This window comes from Myotis nattereri, assembly GCF_964212035.1.
Source record: "Myotis nattereri genome assembly, chromosome: 2".
NCBI classification, from domain to species: domain Eukaryota; kingdom Metazoa; phylum Chordata; class Mammalia; order Chiroptera; family Vespertilionidae; genus Myotis; species Myotis nattereri.
The window spans coordinates 164,612,773-164,628,942 of record NC_138076.1 but is presented as its reverse complement, the minus strand read 5'-3'; the positions used below and the strand labels follow the sequence as shown (position 1 = coordinate 164,628,942).

General features: G+C 59.1%; 1 protein-coding gene across 2 annotated transcripts; it reads left to right on the top strand.

Annotated features, from left to right (window-relative positions):
- The first annotated feature begins 7,765 nt into the window (after nucleotides 1-7,765).
- TAMALIN (trafficking regulator and scaffold protein tamalin) lies at nucleotides 7,766-15,393 on the top strand. 2 transcript variants are annotated; one of them, XM_081082285.1, is made up of 8 exons: nucleotides 7,766-8,247; nucleotides 10,206-10,255; nucleotides 11,798-11,852; nucleotides 11,958-12,060; nucleotides 13,328-13,421; nucleotides 13,525-13,591; nucleotides 13,800-13,866; nucleotides 14,320-15,393. In XM_081082285.1, exons 1-8 carry the CDS (start codon nucleotides 8,005-8,007, stop codon nucleotides 14,814-14,816), a joined length of 1,176 nt encoding a protein of 391 aa, XP_080938411.1. In that variant the 5' UTR covers nucleotides 7,766-8,004; the 3' UTR covers nucleotides 14,817-15,393. The 2 variants fall into 2 exon arrangements, with proteins under 2 accessions (XP_080938411.1, XP_080938412.1); XM_081082286.1 differs by lacking the exon at nucleotides 7,766-8,247 and adding an exon at nucleotides 9,848-9,940.
- The last annotated feature ends 777 nt before the right edge of the window (nucleotides 15,394-16,170 follow it).

Sequence of the window (16,170 nt, the reverse complement as noted above, 5' to 3'; positions counted from 1 at the left end):
GCTGATCTGGTGCCATCTGTTTTCCATCTGTGGATTGCGCTCAGCTGTTGTCAGGGGAGTGGGCCCGGGCAGATGTTCTCAGGTGGCGTTTCTACCCTCCCCCTGGGCTGGGCAGCAGGTCACAGAGAGGAGCTGACCCGCCCCTGTGGGGTCTCCCTGAGACTGTCCTCTGTTCTGTGGAGGGAGAAGGCCTGGCGTGTGAGGGAGTGGGACACTAAACACCTTTTCCTGGGCTTTGTATTTTAGTCTTGTAGCATCCTGCTTAGTCAACCACGTAGTCTCGAAGAGCTCTCCTCGGTTTCTCTTCCCCTCCTAAACTGGCGTGTAAATGTGAATCTGGGGCTTTGAGACGCGAGTCTCCAGGGGTTCCTCTGGCATTTTCAGTGTGTGGGTGGCTGTGATCGTCTGTCTCTAGGCTGAGGGAACCTGGGATAAAAGTCCTAGAATCATAGAATTTCATGTGTAGGTGGCACCCTAGAGGTCCCCTAGCCCACCACCCCGTGGGCACTTGCCAGTTCCCGACAGCATCCCGCCACGTGCTTGTGGGCCCCGTGATTCCGAACCTCCTGCTGAAACACTCGGGACCACAATTTGCACCTGCCAGCAGGCGTCTGCTGCGGAGAAAGCTCTTCCTCATGCAGATCCGGGCAACCTCCATGTGACTCCCATCCTCAGGCGCTTCAGAGCAGCTTCCTCTCTTCCATATAAGGCCCTTCCAATACTTGAAGGCAGCTGTCATGTTACCACGAGTCTGGCAAAGCTTCGAGTTCCTTCAGTTAATATTAGCAGATGCTTACGTGTGCTGAGCAATGTGCCCAAATTTGCTTTACGTATATCAATTGCTTTCATTGAAAAGAGTGTGAGGTGGGCGTTACTGTCCTCTCTGTGGTTAGGAAGCAGGGTTAGAACTCAAGTAACTGGCCAGTAAGTCAAATAAGCTTAGCTCACAGGCTGGAAGAGACCTTGGGTTTAGGATGTCGGCCCGCAGGCTGCAGCCCTTTAGCCTTGGCACCGTCCAGCCTCCATGGTCCATGGTTCTTCCCCAGGCCAGCTGCTCTCCACCAAGCCAGCTAGAGCCGGGCCAGGAAGGACACGTAACATTTCACCTAGGCGTTAACTGGCAGCACAGTCTAGAACAGGAGCCCCGGACTGTGCTTGACACCTGCAGGTCACATCCCATGGCTGCATCTCATGTCTTGGGTTGAGTAAAATCCAGCCACCCTCTCCTTCCTCCATCCTGTATAAGGGAAGTTGAACTCAGGTGCAGGACCACATATGTTTACCCTATTAAGTTTTAGCATAGATAGAACCTGCCCATTGCTCCAGCCTGTCGATATTTTAAAATTCTGATTGTTTGCCTAGACCCGTGGTCGGCAAACCGCGGATCGCGAGCCACATGCGACTCTTTGGCCCCTTCAGTGTGGCTCTTCCACAAAATACCACACGCGGGCGCACACGTACAGTGCGATTGAAACTTCGTGGCCCATGCGCAGAAGTCGGTATTTTGTGGAAGAGCCACACTGAAGGGGCCAAAGAGCCGCATGTGGCTCGCGAGCCATGGTTTGCTGACCACTGGGCCCTAGACTTTCATTGTTTTCGCATCTGAGACTGTGGGGCTGGAGAAAATCAAGTAACTTTCAGAGGTTGGCTTTAAGTTTGGCATATATCCCCATTACCCAGGTTAGCTGCTAATTAAATGCTCCCTGGCCACAATTCTTTGATGCACAAAGAAAACAGCAGAAGCCCAGGTAGCTTGCTGAAGTGGGCAAGTATTACGGCCGCTGCATCTCTTTGACCTACCTGTCTGTCGGAAGGAAAGGTGAAGTGGCTTGTCGCTAATCTCAACCCAGTTCAAAGGACAGTCACCCTGCAGGCCTGGACCTACAATTCACTAAGCTATGGATTGCAGGTTCAACTTCATTCTGGAAATCAGAATGCCAACCATTCTGGTACCTGTTCATGTGCCCTTGGAGGTTACTAACGGGGTTTCAGCTTTGTAAGGCCCCGTACAGGAGACCTGAATTCATTTGACTGGTGTATCACTTGGGTTTTCGTTACACACATTTTACAGTTCTGCTTCCTCCTTCGTCCCAGGCCATGTCTTCTGTCTGGTCTTTGCACTCTGGAAAACATGACGGCTAAACACAACCAAAACGAAATAGAGTAGGAGCCTTCAGGAGACACTCGGGAACATGGAGGGATGCAGAATGAAGGTGGCGGGAGGGGAGGAAGCTTTGGATCCAGCCAGGAATGCTGTATTAGGGTTCCCCAGAGAAAGAGAACCAGTAAGGTAGGTAGGTGGATGGATGGATGGATAGATAGATATTTTAAGGAATTGATTCATGGTTGTGGGGGCTGGCAAGTCTGAAATGAGGCCAATGAGCTAGAGAGCCAGGGAAGAATTGATGATGCAGCCTTGTGTCCGAAGGCAGCCTGGAGGCAGAATTCCTTTTCCCTCAGGGACCTCAGAGTTTGAAGGCTTTCAGCTGAGTGGATGAGGCCCAACCGCATTTGCAAGGCAATCTGCTTTGCTGAAATTGTACTGATTGAAAGGTTAATCATATCGAGAACATGCCTTCACGGCAATGTCTAAGCTGGGGTTCGACCAAACGCCTGGCAGCACACCCAGCGGGAAGCTGATGGGCACCCCATGGTCGGACAGGAAGGCAGTGAAGGGATATGGCAGAGAGCCCTGTGTCTGTCTGGGAATGCTCTTTGGAAGCCAAGGATGGGGCTAATGGGATAGGAAGGTTTAAGGAACAATTAATAATAAGTAGATTGTGATGAAATAAGCATTTGTTGAGCAACCGTAGTGTGTAAAGCAGAAGGCAGAATGAACAGTCTGACCCCTTCTCTTCACCACAGAGAGGATCTGTACGGAGAGAACGATGAAGCGGATCTTGGCAAGTCCCATTACGGAGCAACACAGCGAGTGATGGAAGCACCGATGACATGCTTGGGGGGCGAGAGGGGGCACTCGTGGAACAGACTAGTAAATAGATAACTACAATGGACAGAGATGAGTGCTATAAGGGTAGACAAATCTCTGGGAACAAAGGACAAACGAGGTTGGGGTCAAGAGAGGTGACATCTATTCTGGAGCAGACATTGGCCTGCTGATTGAGGAGAGGAGGGAGTTTTAGTCAAAACGAGTGTCACCAAGAACCACATACGTGCAGTATGGCTAGTGCAAGGGAGCCATGGCTGCAATGGAGCTGTCACGTGCTGAAAAAAGAATTCATTCTGGGGCCACTAATGCCATCACTCCCCCTGTGACAGGTACCCCAGAAGGTGCTAATCTACCAGTAACTTTTCCTCTTGAGTCTAGACTTGGTCTCCAAATTCTTCTCAACAGCATGCTTATGTGGAGTTGTCTCATAAAGCCTCTCTGTCGTTCCTGATGTAGGGAACGGGCACTTTAAAGCAAGGCTTTAAGCAAGGGCGAGACATGATCCTATTAGTCAGTGGTTCTCAACCTGTGGGTCGCGACCCCTTTGGCGGTCGAACGACCCTTTCACAGGGGTCGCCTAAGACCATCCTGCATATCAGATATTTACATTACGATTGATAACAGTAGCAACATTACAGTTATGAAGTAGCAACGAAAATAATTTTATGGTTGGGTCACAACATGAGGAACTGTATTTAAAGGGCCAGAAGGTTGAGAACCACTGCTTTAAGTGTTTGGGGACAATCACAGCACTGACTCCAGGCAGCAATTGCAGTGGTGGTAGCAGGATCAGCTGCAGGAAAGGGGGAGACTGTTGGTAGGATGCAGGGGTTTGGGGCGTGCGCAAACGCAAACAGTGAGAGAAAGAGGCGAGCCGGCCAGTGTAAACAGGAGGATCTTAGCCTGGTGCCCAGTGCTCTCCCTGGGAGAGGGAATGAGCAGCTGTGTTAGCCAAGAGGGTGGAGATCTGGGGAACCTGGCTCCCTAAGAGCTGCTACTTGCTGTCCTAACTGTACCTGTTCTGAAACGAAGCAGGTAAATAATGCACACCCTGTGTCCTAGGCGGGTGCTGTGAGGAGGGCTGCAGAGTGGCCCTCCTTCCTTCCGCCAGTCTGACTTGTTCAGGCTGGAGACACCTTGCCACCCCGCGCAAGATGGTCTCTGACCTCTGGGTGGGACCAGACTCAGAGGCCACCCGTATCCAACGGAAATAAGCTGTCCTATCTGCCTTGCCCAACACTCAAACCCCCTCAAGTCAAGTCTGGGCTGTGGTGGACCCCCCTGCTGCTGGGCTCCCTGGGCCACAATACTACACTCGCACTATCCTGCAGAAACTGTAGGAGTCATTCAGAAAAACAACCACTCCTTCCCCGTCAGCTGCCCACCGGCTGTCCATGCCTCCCTCAGTGTCATGCAACTGGGGGCCCAGCCCCTCATTCCTGACCAGAGAGCCAGCTGAGTCCCAGGCCCTCGCCCTCCCACCCCCCTGCTTGGGAGCAGTGGCAATACCCAGGGAGGAGCCCCAGTGGCAGACTGGTCGTCCCTTCCAGTCCTGCCACTGAGTGAGACTCCATAGGGGCCTGAGCTTCTGGAGCTCTCCCCTCCAGTGCCCCAACTTCCCTGGAGCTTGAGCAGGTCGCTGGGGGTGAGATCCAGCTCTCCCACTTCCGCCATGGGGGCTGTTGAGAGTCTGGGCAAGGGCTTGTGCTGAAGAGAACGGGGGTCTTACCTTGACCTGGTCCATGAGCTGAGCCCCTGTTGTCTGTGCCCCCAGCACAAGCCAAGCCCTACCCTGAGAGCTGAGAGCTAGGGCAGCGGGGGCAAAAGGAAGCCAGGCTTGGGGAGCTCGTTCTGAAAGGCAGGGACTTGCCCTTGGGCATAAAGTGCAGATTGAGTGCAGATGTCTGAGGAGTCAGAGCAATGGGGCTTTTGCAAGGAGGCTTCCCAGAGAGGAGAAAGCGGGACGATGTGTCCTGGGATGAGGTGCGGGCAGTGTGCAGCGCACTCCCCCAAGCTTTAAGGAGCTGCAGGAGATGGGATGAGGAGAACAGATGCTAGACCAGAGGCTCGGGCTGAGGAGGCAGTCGTGGAGGCTTGGAAAAGGCAAAGGCTAAGGGCCTCATGTACCGTCTGGCGGAGGTCACAGCGGGGAGGTTACAGCACCCATGCGGCCCCCGGCGTGCCTTCCTGATGAATTTCACCTGCAGCAGGGCAGCGCTGGCTGAGTTCAAAACACAGCTTGCTCCCTGCGACAGGTCTGAGATTCCAAACTCAGTGGCTAAAGTGGAGCTGGGCTCCTCAGGGGAACACAGACCCTCTGGGCTGGGAGAGTTGTTGGGGATCCACAAAACCAGCTGGGATTCCAGGTGGAGTCCTGGCACCAGCCCTTCAGTCTGATTTGAAGATTTTCCACCAAGAGACTCGCGACCACCAGAGGGCATCACCACCCCATGTGTGGTATCGTCACCACCTTCCCTGGAGAAACTGGCGGGGGTGGAGGGGCGGGTGGAGGTGGGAGCAGGCAGACACAGTTCTCTGGGCTCTCAGGGGAGCTACCTGCAACGGAATTAAACAGCCCCTGGGTCAAGAGCCCCGGGATCCCGTGGTCATAGCACCTGTTCTGCCACCCTCTGGGCCTCCGTTGCCTCCTCTGTTAGACGAGGGCTTTCACCACATGGTATCCCTTCCGGACCATAAGGCCCTTTCCAGCTCTGAAGTTCCTGGGTTTGGGGAAATCGTGCAATGGCCCGACAGAAGTGCATCTCCCGTGCCCACCCTTCTCCAGGGTTCTCCGGGGCTCTCTGCCTGGCGGGAGGAGGAGCCTGGGTGACCTTCTCTGGGGGTGGCCTCTCACCGGGAGGCAGGGAGGCAGACTGACTGCACACTGAGGGGTCTGCCTCCACCTCGGCCTGAAGGAGGAGTGTCTGAGCGGGGCTGTCCACCAGCTGCTGTGCTCCCACGGCGTCCGCTTCTCCAGGTCTCGGGCAGGGAGGTGTGGGTTAGGTAGCCCCTGGGATCGGTAGGATGGTGGTCCTTCCCGGAAGGGTTGTACCAGATGTCCTCTCGCAGGTCTCTTCAGGGATAAGCACAGGAATATAGAGAATAGAAACCATTGCCTCCCCACCCCCACCCCACCCCCAGCACAGATGCCGTCTGTCAGGAGCAGGCAGCAGACGGTCCAGGGGTCCATCTGTGCTAATGCTTCACAATAGAGTCCCATGTTTCCCCACCGACACCCCCTCACCCCCTCAGCTGATGGCCACTTGCTGGTGCCAAGGGGAGAAGTGGGAGGTGGAAGATGAAGGCACTATGGGAGTTAGCTCTTCGCTCCTGGCAGTCCCCACTCCACCCCTGCCCCCCACCCAACAGGCATCCTGCCATCTGGACTTGTGTAATCCCTGAGGGGCAGAGACGTACCCCCTCCCTCCCACACCTCCTGCAGGGCAGGGCCGGCCAGGAGCCCGGGGGCCTGGGGGTGGGGAAGAGGCAGACACAGAAAGTCAAGGGGACAAGGAAGCAAGGAGACTGTGACAGACCCTGAATGAGATAAACAGGAGACAGGCTGCCCCAGGTGGATGTGGCCACTTGTCCCTCCCTCCCTCCTCAGGCCAGGTGTCTAACTCAGCACTTGTACAGGAACCACTCCCTACCAGCCCAAGAGCCTCTGTAACCCCAGAGCCCAGCCAGGACCTGGCATGGAGCAGGGCTCAAATGCAGAGAGAATGAAGAACTGAAGATGACAGCATCATATCGTGGGAGAGTGCAGGCTCTGGGGTCGGGCTGTCAGGTTTGAATCTCAGCTCTGCCACTAAGCAGCCTAGAGCAAGTTCCTGCGCCTCCCTGGCCTCAGTATCCTCGCCTGTAAGGGATGATAATGGTACCTGTTTCATAGGGTTGTCATGAGAACCAGCGAGTGAATTTGTGTATGTAAAGCACATGCAGCACAGTGTGCACAGCCCATGGCCCATGATCAGTGAATGGGAGCTGTAGAGGCTCACACAGGCACAGCCCTCCCTGGCCTTGGCCTCTCTCTGCGCAGCGGCTGATGTGGCGCTTGACACCCTGTGGGGGTTACCGGCTCCTCAGACGCCAGCCCTGGCCTTCCACTTCCTCCTCTCACTTCTTACTCAGGCGCCTCTGACGACAGAGCCTCAGCTGGGCCGTCCCCACTCTCCCGTGGCCTGGGAGCCAGGGATGGTCCCTAAGACGGGGTCAGAGCGGCCGAGCACACCCCCTCCCCATGCGTCAGCTCCTTAGTCGGCTGGGGAAGGGGTAGGTGAGCTCTGACGTCAGGAGCTGAGAGATTGATCCAGGAGGGACCCGTCTTCCCCTTTGAGAGGCCGGGCCGAATGGAATGAAGCCCACCGTCCTCTGGGTTTCCACCGCGGCCCTTGCCCTGACTTGGGAGGGGAGAAAGCCCCTCTGACCTCTGCTGGGGGAACCTGGGCCTCTCGCTCCGTGGGCTGCGGCACAGCCCTGCAGGGCGCCTCTTCCCCAGGGGCCGCCCCCTCCCCCTGCACACCCGGCGGCCACCCCCTTGCTTACAGGCTTCTGCAGCCCCCAGGGTCTCCCAGAATCTTCCCTGGGTCGCCAGACCTGCTCCCAATGACCCCTTACTGCCGTCCACCCCCACATGCTCCACGAGTCTCCAAAGCCATCCATCGCACATGTTCCAATCTCTCACTGGAGCCCCTTCACAGCACCCCCCGCCCCCAGGTGCCTCGGAGACCCTGGAACCCGCCCAGGATGCCCTGCTCCCCCCCACACACCCCGCCCCGCTCCGCGGCCAGGCTTCCCCCATCGAGTGCTCCGGTCCCCGACTTGCCCCAGCCGCGCCGGGCTCCGCGCGCCGTGGGCCGGGCTCCGGGCAGCGCCCCCCGGGGGCGGGGCCTGCGGCTCTGGGGGCGAGGCCGCCGGGAGGCCGCCCCCGCCCCGGGCCCGCCCAGCGAATCCTATAAAGGGAAGCGCCGGCCGCCCGCCCGGCTGGCACCCCGAGCTGCAGTCGCCCGCGGCGGAGCGAGCGCCTCCGAGGGGCGCGGGCCGCGGCCGGAGCGATGACCCTCCGCCGACTCCGGAAGCTGCAGCAGAAGGAGGAGGCGGCCGCCGCCCCGGACCCCGCCGCCCGGGCGCCCGCCTCCGAAGTCGCCCCGGCCCGGACCCCGGCCTCGGGCGCGCCCGCCGCAGCCGCCGGCGCCGGGCCCCCGGGGGACGCGCTGTACGCCGCGCTGGAGGACTACCACCCCGCCGAGCTGTACCGCGCGCTCGCCGTGTCGGGGGGCACCCTGCCCCGCCGGAAGGTGCGTCCTCCCGCCGCCAGCTCCGCGGACCGCGCTCCGGTGCCTCTGCCGCACCCCAGGGTCCCTTCCTCCTGGCCTCCAGCCGCAACACCCCCACCTGTGCCTGGGACCCCTGCACCCCGCTGACCCCTGCACCCCCCGCTGATCCCTGCACCCCCCGCTGACCCCTGCACCCCCCGCGACCCTCACAGCATCCTGCCCAGGGCCCCCCAGTCCTCCACCATGAACCCCAGCCCGCACCCCCACGGCCAAGGCCAGGACCTGCCGCTCCCCTTGGCCCTCTCCCCGAGGGGGCAGCCCTGGCCCCGCAGCCCAGCCTCCACGCCGCCTCGCCGCCGCCCCGTCTCGCTCCTGACCCCCCAGCGCCCCCTCTTCCTCTTCACCCATCTGGCCGGCAGCCTGCCTCCCGGGGCCCACGGTCTGGAGACCCCGAGGGCCCCTCGCCCGGCTCCTGCGGTTGGAGCGGGACGGGGCTGGGGTCCCGCCTCGCCGCGCCCACTGGAGGGTCCCGGGTGGAGAGGGAGGGCGGCGGGTGCGCCGAGGCCACGAGCGCTCACCCCGCGGAGGGAACCCCGGATGCCTCGGCAGGCCGGCTGGGGCCTGCGGTGCGGCGGAGGTGCGGGGTGCGAGGTCACGGCTCCCTGGACCTGGCTGGGCCGGACTGGCTGGACCGGACGCGGTGGGAGGGGTCCCAGGGCGCCCGCGGGGCAGGAAGGATGCGGGCCTCGCCTGCCCTCTGAGTCTCCCCTCCTCCGTGGGTTCTTCCTCTGGCCTGAGGGAAACCCGAGCTCCCAGAAGGGGGGGTGAGGGGGTACAAGACCCAGGTTAGGAGAGGGGGCTGGTGGCCTTTCCTGGCTCGGTCCCCCTCCTCCTCCCCTGGCCCTTGGCTCCCCCCCACACAATGAACAGCTTGTTGAGAATTTGCATTTTATGAAAATAGGGTGGAAAGACAAAGGGGTCTCTCTCTGTGCTGCCCAGTCCTTCCTCCCTGGCCGTTTGGGAAGTGTCCCACCCCTGAGGCCAATCTCTGGTTCTGGAGAAAGAGGGTCCCCTTATCTTCCTAGCCTTGGGGAGGCCTGTGAGGAGAGGTAACCAGGGCACCAACCAGGGAGGCCCTAGGCTCTTTGGGGCTCATGGGACAATGGCTGGTCTGGGACAGGGCTTCTTCCAAGGATCAATACTTAGGGGGGGGGGGGGGGAGAGAGAGAGAGAGGAGAGAGAGAGACTGCTTTCGTTTCTCAAGTGCCCTAAAGAGGCAGGAACCCTCAGCTCTTTCATTCCCCCCCAAAAAAAGCAAAATAAAAAGAACTCCCAGTCTCTCTCCTAAGTATGGTGAGACTTAAGGATACATTTGAGGGCTCAGATTTTTGTTTGTTTGCTTGTTCTTGTCCCGGAAAGCATCAAAGTCCAGGCTGAGCTGGTCCCTGAAACACCCCGTACTTTGGAGGAGGCAATGGGCTGTCCCCTCCTTCCCACAGTTGGGCTGGGATGGCCCGCCCTCCAGACCTGGGCCCTGCGCCCAGCTCCCCAGCCACTGTCTGCGGCTGAGAGATTAGGAGAGACCTGCCTAGCAGGAGGTCTCCGAGTGCCTTGACAGGAGTCTGGGCGGCCTGAGCCCTGCAGACATGCACCCTGGGGTGGAGATAATTCTGCCGAGATGAATGAAACGCCCACCCCCAGTGTGGGTGTAGAGGTTCGTGTATCTGGCACCCAGGAGGACTGTGTGACTCTGCAGTCCCAGTTATGGGGAGAATGCCATGAGTGACACTGATAGTGGACTTGGCAAGTAGTTACACCAGCGCCAAAGCAGGTGTGCGACTGGGACCAGACTACAGGGAGTGCTGGGGCCAGGGCTGGAGCCCAGGGGAGGGACCTCCCAGAGCAAGGCTCTCAGCATCTGCTCAAGGACAGCCCTGTTCTCACCTGCTCTCTTCCTGATTCTCTATCTTCCTGCCCAGGGTTCAGGATTCCGCTGGAAGAATCTCAACCAGAGTCCCGAACAGCAGCGGTAAGTAGCTACCACCCCAGCCCCTGCCCTGGTTCAAAGGGGGGGGTTCCTGGGTGAGGTGGGGGGTAGCCTGACAGTATCTCAGCCCAGCCAGGGGCAGTCATTCTCCCACCCTTTCAGCGTGGCTCCCTCCCTTGAAGTAAGGGGCAGGTGTGGGTGTGGGCTGTGTGAAGGGGGTGGCAGAGAAAGAGTCCCTACTTTTGAGTCATCAGATGCTCCTCAACCCACCCCCGTCCCTGGGAGACCTGGACCTGGGAGGTGAGGAAGTTAAGAGAAGTTTTCAGGGTCCTGAGCCCTCGAAGCCCCAACAAATCCAGAGGGCCCAGGCCGTGGCCAAGCTGTGTCCAGCTGCTTCAGTCTTGCTGCCCCGGCTTCAAGAACCTCAGTCCCTTCCTGGGGCAGCCCTGTTAGGAAGGATCTGAGGGAGGGCAGACATGAATGCTGATTCAGGTCCCACTCAGCCCGGTTCCGACCTGATTTGGGCCTGGCTTTTTCTAAAATGGATCAGCTGGCCAGATTGGCCTGTTTGGTGCCTGAGCTAAGAGTTGTTTTTATATGTCTAAAGGGTTGTTAAAATAAAAACAAAGAACCATATATTAGAGGCTGAATGAACTCCGAAAAGAAAGCCTAAAATATTTACTATCTGACCCTTTGCAGAAAAAGTTTGCCAACCCTTCCAGAAAACCAGAGAGCGCTGGGATAAACACAGACTTCCCAGTCACCCCGCTCCCTTCCCCAGCTCACTCAGAGGGCTCAAAGTGAGGAGGCGCTCAGGTTGGGGCTGGGAATTACCACTCAGCATTTGGGGAGTATCTGGGTCAGGCTGAGAGCTGGGGACCTGGGTCTCCAGGGCCTTTCTGAGGCGAGGAGCCGCGGAGGGGCCTTTGGCAGCTGCTTTAACTCTGCCTCTGGCTGGGAGGGAAGGAAGGGGGTGGAGTGGGCAGAGGAAACTCTAGGCTCCCCCAGCAGGCGAGGATCTGGAGCGGCTCCAGACCATTGTGTCCAGTGGGCAGGCCTTCAGTGCGGGAAGGGGCGGCCTTGAGGCTCCCCTCCCCCCCAGCCCTCACATCTGGTGGGCCGGCCCCACCGAAGCTGGGAGGAGCAGCTGTGGTCTGGGCTCAGCCTCGTGACTGGCCTCTGGGGGGCAGGGCCAGCGTTCTTCCCAAGGCTGTGGATCCAGGAGGCTCCAGGCTGGGGCTGAATTTAGAGCCTCCGCTAACTCAGTAAGTGGCTCTCTGGGGCTCATAGGAAGGAGGAAGTGACTGCGAAATCCAGCTAGTCCACTGGCTCTGGGGGCTGGACATTCCCAGTGCCTCCCCCCGCCGCAGGCTGGATTGACTCTGGGCGGCTGGACGAAGCTGATTTCAGGTGGACGTGGGATGGCCATTCCAGCAACCTGTGCTGAGAGTGAGGTGTCGCTGGAGACAGTGCGCCCTGACTGGGTGTTCTACGGCTGACTCCAGCGGCAGGCCATGCCATGGGACTGCCAAGCCCCTTTAAATGCTGACAGTCTTGATGAGATCGCCCTTGTGTCTCCTGCAGGAAAGTGCTGACTTTGAAGAAGGAGGAAAACCAGACGTTCGGCTTTGAGATCCAGGTGGGAGAAGCTGGATGCTGAGCAAGTGAGGGGCTGGGAGGCCAGTCTGAGGAATGGATGGACCCTGCCCCGTCCCAGGACTCAGGGTCCCCTTGTCTATTGCAGACATACGGCCTTCACCACCGGGAGGAGCAGCGTGTGGAGATGGTGACTTTTGTCTGCCGGGTTCATGAGTCAAGCCCCGCCCAGCTGGCTGGGCTCACTCCAGGTGGGGCCTGAGCTCAAGACGCAGGGCTCTGGGGCGGGGTATAGCCTTACTCCCAAGCAGAGGGGGCAAGAAATCTCTTCTAAAATCAGTTCCCCTTCCTTGTCCTATTTTAGGAAGGCCAGAGAAAAGAATGGGTAGATTCCGGGCTTTGGACCCAGTCTCATCAATATATGGGGGCAATAACATGTCCTCACATTACAGTGTGGCGAGGGGGTTCCCCAAACACAGAGCCAGGGCCTGGTAAATGCCTGACAATGCTGTGGCTGCTCTGCCTCCTCCTGGCAATCTGGCAACCCAGCACCTGCAGGAGCTGGGGAAGGGGCAACATTCCCTTAGATCTGCCTGATATTAGGGATCAGGGCCTATCCTGCCCCTGACCTGGCCCAACTCTGGGGTACCTGTGTTACTTCCTCTAACAAGGAAATGATGCCTCCAGTAGGAGACCCTGGGGATTGGCCAAATCTAGAGTCCCAAGTCCCAGGAAGGAGCAGCATGAATCTGCACAAATGGACCCCTCCCAATTCTATTACCATTTTCTTCCCTAAGCCCTCACCTGCTTGCCCACTTACCAGCAACCCCTCATAGCCAACTTTGCAAAATAGTTTCACACCCACTCTCCTTCCTGATCCCCAAGGCAGCACAGCTGGGATCATGCCCTTTTTGTGCAGCTGGGAAGTGAACTCTCAGAGATGGTGGTTTGCCCTGCCTGAGGTCAGGAGGCTATGCAGTGGCACAGGGTATTGGAAGCACTCATGCCCAGGGCCAGTGTCGGTTCTTAACTTGGTGCTACTCACCCTGCCCCCCTCCTGTCTGTCTGGGTCTCATGGCAGCCTTTGGGCTAGACTGAAATAACCATCACTGGGGGCAGCCCAAAGTTGCTGGTAGGGCTCAGCCTTTGGGGTCAGAGCAGGGGTGGGCAAACTTTTTGACTCGAGGGCCACAATGGGTTCTTAAACTGGACCGGAGGGCCGGAACAAAAGCATGGATGGAGTGTTTGTGTGAACTAATATAAATTCAAAGTAAGCATCATTACATAAGAGGGTACGGTCTTGCCCGCGACTGGGTCAGAGCTTCCCGAGGGTGGAGTGTGGGGGTGGGTTGAAGAGGGCCTGACCCCTAGGCTGAGGTCTGGGCCTGGACAAGTTCTTCCCGCAACCATGGGGAAGTGGAAGGGGAGTTCAGGATTATTCTGTGGGGTTACTACCCCTGTCCTTTCTGGCTGGGATTTCCCCCATCGAGCAGATGCTGACCCTTCTCTTCCTGGCAGGGGACACCATCGCCAGTGTCAACGGCCTGAACGTGGAAGGTATCCGTCATCGAGAGATTGTTGACATCATTAAGGCATCTGGCAACGTGCTCAGGTATGTCCAGGTGCCAGGGTCCCCGTGAGTCCTGAGCTCACCCTGTCTTGGTGTTTCTGCACCCCGGGCGCTCACTCGGCCTTGGGTTCCCCAACCTCCTCAGGCTGGAAACTCTGTATGGAACTTCGATCCGGAAGGCGGAACTGGAGGCTCGCCTGCAGTACCTGAAGGTAAAGCAGCCCAGATCATGTCCAGCTCCCACCGTCCTCTTCCCAGGCCGCTGCCCCTGCAGGCCCCGCTCTTTTTCGGGGGTCATTTATCTGAACCTCCGTTTAACCGCAAGGTTTCCTCTGTGCACTCCCCGATCGCTCAGTCTGTACCCCACTCCGGCTAGTTTCTGGCTGGCTCCTGACAGGGAGGTGATGGTGTGTCTTGCAGCAAACCCTGTATGAGAAGTGGGGAGAATACAGGTCCCTCATGGTGCAGGAGCAGCGGCTGGTGCATGGTGAGTACACTGCGCTGTGGAGGGCAGTCTGTGATACCCTCACTCTCGGCCAGGCTTCCCCCTCAGAACTGGTCCGTGGGTTACCTCCCCCTCCAAAGTGAAGAAAGGTTTGTTGAGCTACTCCTTTGGGTACAATTCCGCCCTGGGCTGATGCACACGCATTGCTGGTTTATTCCCAATAGTCCTCTGAAGGTAAGTATTAGACAGTCTCTCCATTTTACAGATGGGAACACCCAGGCTCGAAGAGCGGGTTTTAGAATCTCTTCCGTGGCTCATGTGCGTACATAAGTGGTCCGCATAAGGATTTGAGTGTATCATTCATTTTACAGACAGGGACGTGGGACTGGGGTTGGGACTTGCCCAGGGCCACACAGATGGTTAATAGGGAGTTGCTGTGCCCTCCCACCAGCCGTGCCCTCTGACGGCCCTCCCTCCTGTCTTTGGCCCTGGCAGGCCTCGTGGTGAAGGACCCCAGCATCTATGACACGTTGGAGTCGGTGCGCTCGTGCCTGTACGGGGCTGGCCTGCTGCCCGGCTCGCTGCCCTTCGGACCCCTGCTGGCCGCGCCCGGGGCCCCCCGCGGGGGCTCGCGGCAGGCGGGGGGCGACCCCGAGGACGCCGTCTACCACACCTGCTTCTTCGAGGGCGCCGAGCCGCCCGCGCCGCCGCCCCCGCCGCCGCCCCCCGCCCGCGCGCCGGCGCTGGGCCCGGCCGAGTCGCTGGCCCCGGGGCTGCGGGCGGGGCTGAGCCGCAGCGCCAGCGTGCGGTGCCCGGGCCCCGGGGGCGGCGGCGGCGGGGGCGCGCCCGGCTCGCTCTGGACTGAGGCCCGCGAGCAGGCCCTGTGCGGGCCCGGCCTGCGCAAAGCCAAGTACCGCAGCTTCCGCCGGCGGCTGCTCAAGTTCATCCCCGGACTGAACCGCTCCCTGGAGGAGGAGGAGAGCCAGCTGTAGGCGGGGCGGGCGGGGAGGTATTTATTTATTTATTCGTTCCAGCCGGTGCAGAAAGCCAGGGGGCGCGGGCCAGGGAGGCTGGCACCCGGCCGCGGGGGGACCCCAGGAGCCCAGAGCAGCGGGAGAGGGTCCTGGCCAGCAGCTGGGTGGCCGGCTGGACTCTGCCCAGCGCTGAACCCCGGCCCCAGACGCCTTCCCTGCTCCCTTAACCATCGTGGGAGCTGGCGCCGGGAGGTGTTCGGGGGCCATCCTACATCTGGTCAGCAGTGCCTTGTGGGGTGTCCAGGAAAACTCCTCCCGGAGGAGGACCCTGTCCCACGAAGCCTCTCCTCAGCTTTACTCGCCCCCTGGGCCTTGGGGAGAAATGGCCTATGGCCTGGAGTCCCCCCACCTTCCATACACACAGTTCCAGCTAATGGTCCCCTCGCCCAGAGGCCTGCAACTAAGCTGGGTTCTCTGCCCCTTGGGGGACAGAAATGGGCATGTCCAGGTGGGGTGAGGGCAGGACCGGCTGTCCCACCATTTTGCATTTTGTTGCTTCTGAACCACAAACTGTATAAAATGGACGGTTTTTGCATCTGTGTCCGCGTGGTGACTGCCCGACGGAGGGGTTGGGCTCAGGCGAGCGCTGACTCCACCATGCACCCACCCCCCAGCACACACATGTGTACGCACAGACGCTGTACTTGACACCTTGTTTACGTGGAGCCTGCAGCCAGGGGAATAGTCGGGGGATTTTTGACGGACATGTATGGGCCTGAACCGGAGGCCCACACCCTCTGCAGAACTTAAGCCTCTTGTTTCAATACATTTTGAGTCTCCCTCCCCAAATACCCACAACAGGTGGCGGCCAAGCCTCCTCCGCAGTCCTTCGCTATCCTTGCGTAGATGACTGTGCTGGGCACCCTCTCTTCCCAGGGCCTGGGGCCTCCTGCAGAGGAGACCTTAGCCATGGTCCGTCATGGATCTCCTCCGTGGGTTTCCAGTGTCCCCAAAGTCCGATTTCTAGCTCTAGGCTTGGATTTCTGATCCCTGCCTGGCTTGTCTCCCCCTCTGGGTCCCTGCTCTGGCCACCTTGTTTTGCCTGGTACACAGCAGATCCCTCCCCTTGGGGGGTCTCTGCACTTGCCCCTCTCAGAGCTGGCCCCTTCGGCCGTCAACTCTGTCTCCCAAAGGTCTTGCCGCCGGGTCTGAAATACAGTCACACCCCTCGACGTGAAGGAGTCCTGTTTTATTTCCATCATATTACCCATCACCACCTGAAATTGTCTGGATTTTTATGGGCTTTGTGTTTTGCCTGGCCTCCCTCCTTCCTGTACCACTGCCCCTGCCTCCTGAATGGCCTCCCTCCTCC